This window comes from Osmerus eperlanus, chromosome 4, assembly GCF_963692335.1.
Source record: "Osmerus eperlanus chromosome 4, fOsmEpe2.1, whole genome shotgun sequence".
Lineage (NCBI taxonomy): Eukaryota > Metazoa > Chordata > Actinopteri > Osmeriformes > Osmeridae > Osmerus > Osmerus eperlanus.
The window spans coordinates 10,156,928-10,165,616 of NC_085021.1; the positions used below are offsets into that span (position 1 = coordinate 10,156,928).

At 42.5% G+C, this 8,689-nt stretch overlaps 1 protein-coding gene across 1 annotated transcript; it reads right to left on the reverse strand.

The window, feature by feature from the left end:
• Positions 1-1,318: 1,318 nt before the first annotated feature.
• On the reverse strand, positions 1,319-7,732 carry sall4 (spalt-like transcription factor 4). The gene is made up of 4 exons (XM_062458824.1): positions 7,575-7,732; positions 2,852-5,311; positions 2,446-2,744; positions 1,319-2,332 (listed from the first exon to the last, which is right to left on the reverse strand). Exons 1-4 carry the CDS (start codon positions 7,639-7,641, stop codon positions 1,907-1,909), a joined length of 3,252 nt encoding a protein of 1,083 aa, XP_062314808.1. The 5' UTR covers positions 7,642-7,732; the 3' UTR covers positions 1,319-1,906.
• Positions 7,733-8,689: the final 957 nt, after the last annotated feature.

Genomic DNA, 8,689 nt, shown 5'->3' on the forward strand with positions numbered 1-8,689 from the left:
GAAGCTACAACTGACTGACAGAATGAGGTAAACCATATGCAAAGTATGATACTCCAAGGACAGGAAAGATTCATGGCAGGATAAAATATTTTGCCTAATTTTCTTAATCCAGTCATTCCAACACCCATTGTTCAACGTGTGTCAGAAATACTCAAGGACAATGTTCAAAAAGTCACCCTGATTTTTATTTCAAAAGACCAGAAAGTAACATTTAGATAAAGAAAACAAATGAACAAAAACACATTTACATTGTAAACAAGCCCAATTGGCTCAACATTATCTAGAATTGTAGAGACAACCTCAAAGCAGTTCTGATATGGTTTGCTTGTATTAAAAAGGCACAACTTGGTAAATGCATATCGATGGGGAAGGTACAGCAGGAGTCTACAGCTATCGGAGCATTCTGAGTTGTGTAAAGTGTCCAGTGATACATTCGTTACTGTACAACTCAGCAGGTTTAGAGAATGAAAGCAGTGTGTATCACTAATTGTACAGACCATGTGTTAAGATTAAGGGGTGGAGAAAAAAATCTGAATGAGGTAGAGATTTACCACCCCCGTGCGATATAAATAACAAAACATTTATAAGCTACCATATTTAATATAAGAATGTAGAAAACAGTTATCAAAGTCAGTCAAAAACTGTTAAACATTGTCATTGTGTAACTCAACAGGAATCTGAAGTTCCCTGTTCAAATTATTGATGCAGTCAATGTTTTTAAATCTATAAGGATACAAAAAGAAATGACAAAACTCATGTGCACCTTCTACGATAGGGTAATCAGAAGTGATGTTCAGAAATGTAACTAGTCATCTTACAACAAAAAAAGGAAATAAAGTGCAGGCATGATTGAGAGCATTCCATCTTCTTCAGAACAGAACAAACCAAAGATTAAGCTGTACTTTTCTAGGGGAATATCAGAAGCAGAGAATGTATAACAGATCTTTATATATATATATAGGAATGAACAAAAAGTACTGCTACATGGGACAATATGGTATCAGTCTAACAGACACAACCTTCATTACAATTGTGTGGTGCAAAAAAAAAAAGAAAAAAAAATATGATTATTTCAGGTTGAAGCTAGGCACTTGGCATGAGGTTCTGTTTAAAGGACACATTCTCAGTCTCCACAATTGACTTAATGGGAAATTCTGTCAAATGACAACCAAAATGGATGGCAAAGTAAATAATCAAGCCTGAACAAATTTGAATAAAGAACACAACACTTATTCAGTAGAACTTTGAGCAACTGTGAATAAATGTAGTGATCAAATATTTCTCTCCAAAGTAACATATCAGCACAATGACCACTACAGAACTGTACAACTTTTATATAAAATCTATGGCACACAGTAGCAGAGCAAGTAGTCATGTACAGAGGAATAAAGAAAACCACATTATATTAATCATGTACACTAAAACAGTGGTGTCCATTATCAGTCACACCCTGAAGCTTTTCCAATGCTTGTCAACATTCTTCAAAGTATACATTACCAGGGAGACATTCTGAATTAAAGCAGTTTCAAGTAAGCCCTACATTCAACTTCTGGATACAAGACTAAAAAGATGTCACACAGAAATACCCGCAATATATTAAGAAAAAAAAGAATCAGTAAATACAACTACAGCAGTTATATCAAGTTAACCTAAAAATAATACTTGTTTATGGGGTTCATTGTTCATTTGGAGGGGGAGAGCTGCACCATTAAAGTTAGAGTTCCAGCTAGACTTCGCAAAACCGGAGAATGTTCAACAAGGGTTACCTTTTGTAAAGTCTTGTAAAAGCACACTTGGATTGTACCCATCAATGAGTGTAGGCGAGCAAAATCCTTGCTACTATAAACATTCAAAACTGACGTTGCAGTGATGGATTTACAAAAAGAGAACTTCCTTAGTGTCATACTCAATTCACTGCAATTTTTCCCTCTTCCATGAAATGTGGAAATGGAGATGTTTCTGAGATGTTCTTCTCCATCTCCGCCACAGATGCAGGCAGGCCAGAGTGGGATCCATCCATCTTCATCAGGCCTCCAGTGGAGCCAGCCAGAGGCCCCCCAGCCAGGCTACCAGGAAGGGGAATGCCACCATTCTGGATGACAGAAATCTCATTCGCCTTCATGGTCAGCCCATTGGTGAAAGCAGCAGCATACTGGTTCCACAGAGACTGGTCAAAGTTCATAGGTGGAGGACCCAGTTCCTTAGGAGGTGGCATCATGTCAGGCATTACCTTCGACTCTGATCCCATGGCCATCAAGGCCATGGGGTTGTCCAAAGACAGGCGCTGACCACGCCTAGACGCGTTGTTCCACATGTGAGTTCCAACATGGACCTGACAGAACAAGTCAAATGTCAATGCCAATGCACACCTTTTGAAGGGCACAGACTAAAATATTAATTAAACTGTTGTCATGTCAGAGAGTAATGGAGATATGACTGACATACCTTTAGGTTACCCTTGGTAGTGAAAGCTCTTCCACATATAGTGCAGGCAAAGGGCTTTTCTCCTGTGTGCGTCCGCTCATGGATCTGCAGAGCACTGGCTGAGGAGAAGTTCTTCCCACAGGCGTTACACAGGTGTTGCTTGGTGGACCTGCGAGCAGCACTGGAGGACGACATCCCTGTCCCCTGAGGCAGCTGGGAGCCAAACAAGCCATGGGCACCCAGGGGGTTCTCTGAGGGAATCTGCATCTCCAGGTTGACCAGACTGGGGGGCATCCTCATGAAAGGTAAATGGCTGGGAGCTGAAGAGCAAGATGACAAGAACATTTCAATATATTAATTAACAGAACTGCACATCTGGTAAACCCAGGGTCATAGCTCAAAAGTAATATTATAGATAACAACTTACCATACTCGCCAATTGAGTAGGGCAGGCCAGGTTCTTCTTTGATTGACTTTGGTGTGAAGCTGCTGGGTGCAGTCAGATCAAGAGCCCCATTGAACTCATTTACATCCTGGGAGCCACAGTCTGAATCCGGTCTAGCTCCATTATGGGAAAAATCCTCTGGAATTGCCAACTCAGGAGACTTGGACTGGCTGCTTCCCATCTGGCTGTTCACCGGTGATGAGGAGTGAAAGGACAGAGAGTCAGAGATGGCAGGACTACAATCGATCTGGTACTCTTGCTCCTTTGGCTCTGAGGGTGACCCTTTAGACCGCCCATCACTCTCGGAGGTTGTGCTGGTCTGGCGTTTCAGGTTGAGAGCCGAGGTGATGGTCTTCATGTGATTCTCTAGGGCTGCGATGCTCGAAAACATTGAGGGAGGTGCCTGGGGCTGCTGCTCCTCAGTGGTTGATGTTGAGAAGGAGGCACTGGGCTTCTCCTGGGTGTCCAGCTCAGTGTCTGGGTCTTCCAAGCTCCCATCAAGGCCAGAAGCATCCATGGACTTCTCGTCGGGCAGAGACGAGTCCATTGCGTCAGCAGCTTCATACTGGTTGTCTGGCATGGGGGTGTTTGGTATCTGTCCTCCCATGTGCATGCGGATGTGCTGCTGCAGGACCACTGCATTGGTAAACTTCTTCTGACAGATGGGGCAGGAGTGTTGCATCTTGAGGGGTGTGTTGGCCCGATGAACACCATAATGGGCTTTGAGGTTTCCCTTAGTGGAGAAAGCCCGTCCGCAGATCTTGCACTTGTAGGGCCGCTCACCAGTGTGAGTACGATAATGCATCTTGAGGGAGCTCTGGCAACTGAGCACTCGGTGACAGATGTAACACTCGTTGGGGTCATTGGTCCTCTTCTCCAGCCCGTCCACCATCTGCTGCAGTTTGGCAGTTCCTGAGGTGTGCTCAGACAGACCATTGCCATTGGTGTGTGTTCCCTTGAGGTCTTTCGATTCCTGGTTTTGATCCGATCCCATCTCATGACCAAACATGTTGGAGGGATTTGATGCTCCATCACTACTTGATGACGAGGGCCTTTGAGAGAATGGGTCGACTCCAAAGCTTTCAAAGGAGGGCTTAAAGCCCTGGAGTGGAGATTGGTGGAAACCTGGAGCTGGGAGGCCAATCACTGGTTTCATGTCCACCATGTTGGATTCTTCTATGGGCATTGACATACCGTAGGGAATGCCACTGCTGGTCGGTAGATTGTCAAGATGTTCCGGCACAGGGTGTGGATTCATCCTGATGTAAGGATACTTGTCCCTGTGTCTCTGGAAATGTACTTTGAGGTTTCCTTTGGTTGTGAAGCGATTTCCACAGATGTTACATTTGAAGGGCCTCTCCCCAGTATGAGAGCGCAAGTGGATCTGGAGGGCACTGTCATTCCCAAAGGTTTTGCCACAATATTTACACTTGTGCTTGTATAAGAGATCCCCAGAACTATTTTTGGATTCAGTCAGCATGTTGGATCCCTTGCTTTTCCCTTTTTTGGAAGGATCCAACCCTACAGGGAGGCCAGTAAAAGAGCCTGGTAATGCCATGGCTCCTTGAGACTGGGGTAGTAAAGCTGGTAGGCGACTGGCCAGGTCTGGGAGAGCCTTCAAAATATCTGCTTTTAAGGGGATTGACCCTAGACCCTCAGCCAGAGAGGTTGGGATGCCATTAGATTGAGGTAGTTTGCCCGGTTTCATAGTCTCCATTGAGAGGCTCTGACTTCCTGTTCTTTTCCCTATCAGGGCTGCTGCAGCCGACAACTGCTGAGAAAGGTGAGCTCCCAGTGCCTTAAGGGGGTCCACTGCTGCCCCTACAGCTGAGTGGAGACTCTGGGGAGCCATCATGGCCACCTGTATGCGGATCTGTTCAGTTAACTGAATCTGCTGGAGCTGTTGTTGCTGGAGACACACCAGCTGCTCCAGAATCATAGGGATGGCCTGCAATGTATCCTTGGAGGGTGGAGACTTATGGCTGGATGAATGCTGGGTGACTGCTACTTTGGTGGCAGGCATAGATTCAAGGGTGACGTTAGAATCTTGTAACTTGGGTGAAGGCTGGTAACTAATCTCAGGACTGGCAGACATAACCCGTCCTTCTTTTGAAATCTTTTCAGCATTTGATTTGGACACCTCTTCATCTGTCCGTTCTGGTTCTGGATGGACACTGGGTAAAGGATGACTGCTGGCCTGGCCATCATCGTCACTTTGGGGGGCACCAGAAGAGCCTTGTGAGAAGTCTTCTGGCACTTCATTCCCATCAGACGCTTTCATGATGACCACCTGCTGACCTTTAGTGCAATTTTCCTGATGTTCAAGAAATTCTGTCTCATTGAAGAATTCGGCACAACACTTGTTGCAAACTCTAGCATCTTCCATTCTGAACCTCTTTCTCTCGTTTCCATCCTCTTCAGCGTGACCATCCTGTACAACCTCTGATAAGGGGGGAATAAAGTAAATAGTTAATGACACATTACCAAATAGTTGCAAGAATGCACCCATGTTCAATTAATTTCACATGAAGAAGCAAACTATAGTAGTTTTCCCATGGTCCTGACCTATTGAAAAGTACAATGTATTGTGTTTAGTGCACAAGAGTACCAGCAGGTGGCACAATTGTACATTAAACTAAAGTCTCCAGATATGCAAGATGGTCTGTCTTACAATATTATGCAGACAATAAATATACCAGGCAAAAAAGACACGCTTATTATATGACTTTTCCACGCATTAGCCCACCTTAAAGCATAGTTAAGCCACCAACTTGTCCAAATGATAAACTCTAATCATTACAGCTGGACAAGTGCAACTTCAAGGTACGTTTAAAAACAAAGTAGTCACGCTTTCCAGTTACAACGCAGGGTGTAGAACTAACAGTTAACAGGGTCATTGGTAGTCACCATTTGACCTCCCAAATTCGCACTTACGGACAAAGCAATAATCGCTTGGTCATTTACATGCAAAGACAATTTTGGCTAACCGGGAGTATATAGAATACCTCGAGTGGGCATTTTAAATGTTCACGCACTATGGGGCCATTTCACAACCGGTCGCATTGTCAAATGCTAATGCTGTAGGACTTATGTGAAGAGGGGGGTAGACCACCTGTTTGCATTCTTCCAACGAAACAGTTCGACTTGTTAATTGCTCACCAGGCAACTTGAGTGTGAGGGGGGTTGCAAATGGCTTTGTATACAGAATCCGTTCATTGACAAACAAGATGACTATGAATAAGGGCATAATAACGCTGTTGGTAATGTGATGAGTACTGTCTATGGGGAGGGTGCGTTTTTTAAATTATTTTTTTATCTGTCGAAAAATGTAGTTGGTAGCATACCAATTAATATCAATCTGGACTTTGTTGGACTGGTTTATATAACGTAATTTCCACAAACGTTGCAGATAGATATTAAATTTTGCGTTTTTAATACACTTATGAATCGAATATTCAGTCCAGCATTCATCAGGGTTGCCGCTTGGTGGCGGAGTTGCATAGTGACCAGTTGTTTAGTTGATGACACGAGGTAAAACGGATTCTCTAAAGAACACTAAAGGTCTACAGTGCAAATGTAAAGAACGTCCATTCGCAAGGTGATGAATTAATACGTCACCGGACATGTCAAATAAAGTAAAAAATAAACGGTAAAAAAGGCCTACATGAAAAAATTATATCCAAAATAGGCCATTACAAAAGATGTCCATTAATGTTGCTTACATTCTGGCACCACCAAACGCACCCCCACCCGTTCTCTGCAGAACACTCCATCCCCCACATATGTACGAAAGGAAACAGTCATGCATTAAAGTGGGGGATTTATGGCCTTTAGGTCAGCTTACTAGAGTCACATTTCATACCATTCTGTCGGACCCCTTGTCTGAAAGTATACCAGACTATCCCAATCCCCCACACACTTTTTTTTGACATATGCTACTGTAAACATGATCCAACTATGCAAAATCCTCTTGTTCGAAGTCACAGCAAACCATTATTTACAGCAAACCCAACACAAATGCAAGCAATTGTAGTAACCCAGCTCTAATCATATGCGGACAATGAGCCACAGTTTCAATACAAATGTGCTGTTGGGAAAAAAATATTGCTATGTATCGTAGCCTACTGTAATTAAATCGAATACATTAATACTTCCATATAATGGAAAATAAATAAATTGTTAAATATAATGTTAGGTGTCTAATGAAATTTGCCACACAACGTTCGTAGTTGGCTACGTGTTCGTAGAAGTGACCAGTGTTGCTAAACAGGCTGCTCCTGTTACCAGCCCAACAGGTAGCTACATACTTTGAAAAAGTTGAGCAGAATGAAGAGTCGTGTAGACTATGCTCAATACCAAACAAAATCAATCGGTAAATCAAGCCCAGTCATTTATATTAGATATTGTTTCTGATGCACAGGTAGAATGTATCTAAACGTACTGCCATGCCATTGACTCCATCACAAAATCCAATTCAACTTCACAACACGTTATAGCCAATTCGAGTTGAATAGCCTATCTGCTGCTCATCAAACAACTCGCCTTCTCTATTCTCGCCATAGCATGGTCCGTTCCAAGGGTCGTCATTCAGGTCAAAGTGCAAGGAAACAACGTAAAACTTTCCAAGAAAATGTAGATATTTCCTAACCTGTAACGTTCTATTAATATAACATGTCCGCAAAAAAGTTTATCAATGCAAACTCACCGTTTTCTGAGGACCCGGGCTCATCGGAATTGATATGCTGTGGTTTGGCTTGCTTGCGCCTCGACATGGTGCAACCATCGAGAGCAAATAGTAACACAATTTCCTTTCCTTCTTTACAAATTCTTCGGGTTGGAAAATTAGCTCCACAAGTAGAAATGCGCATGTCAAAGTAATTATTATTATCAATAATGCATTGCGATTTATCATGGTCCTCTGACAGCTGATTGGCTCCAGTCCAAGTGCTTACACATTATTCAAATGTGTTCCATTGATGAGAAAAGCAGAGTGCCAGGAGGGGGCGGGAGATGCGATACTGTTGGATGGAATCGTAGAGGGAGGGTAGTAAGTTTGTTGCGATGACCTACCCTTTCGGCATACAGTCACCTGAAAAGCAGAAATGTGTCCCTTTTTGGTACTGTTAGGCACACGATAAAGTAGACGCCGTGACTATTTGTGAAATGCTTTTAGCCATTATATAGGCCTAGTGTTAACTTTTATATTTTCCTATTGTCTATTTCCTAAGATTTAACCAGAGTAGCCTATATTGGCCCACAATGCAACACTTATTATATCTCTATCTTGTATATTGTCTTCACTTTTACCCTAATGATTACAATGACTCAAAATATATGGCATGTCCAGGGTCAAAATTCCATCTTATTCCTATTTGAAGTGGACCTTAGTGTTGTCAGTGCCTACAGCCTGTGTGTGTTTGTGTGTGGAAGTTTGAATGGTGTACAACAGGTATTTATGTTTACTGCCTAAACACGTATTCACCCTCAAGATGTCTACATTCGAAAACTATTTGATCTACAATTCCATTGTCAGACCTTCCATCTCTGGAGCCCCATCCTTATAATGAAACATACAAATATTGAAAGCTAAAATTAAAGTTTTATATTGTTTACAATAATACAAATTCATGAACGAGATGAATGACGAGATGAATGACAGCATTAGTTTTATTAGATAGAGTGGAAATTACATGTATAATGACCCATCTGTTAGTTATGAGAAAAAAGCAATGCATTTAAAAAACAAATGCTTTTTACTAAAGGACTGAAGGTGAAAAAGGAAGGAGTGTTGTCTAGACGGTTTATTGCCCCAATAAGAAC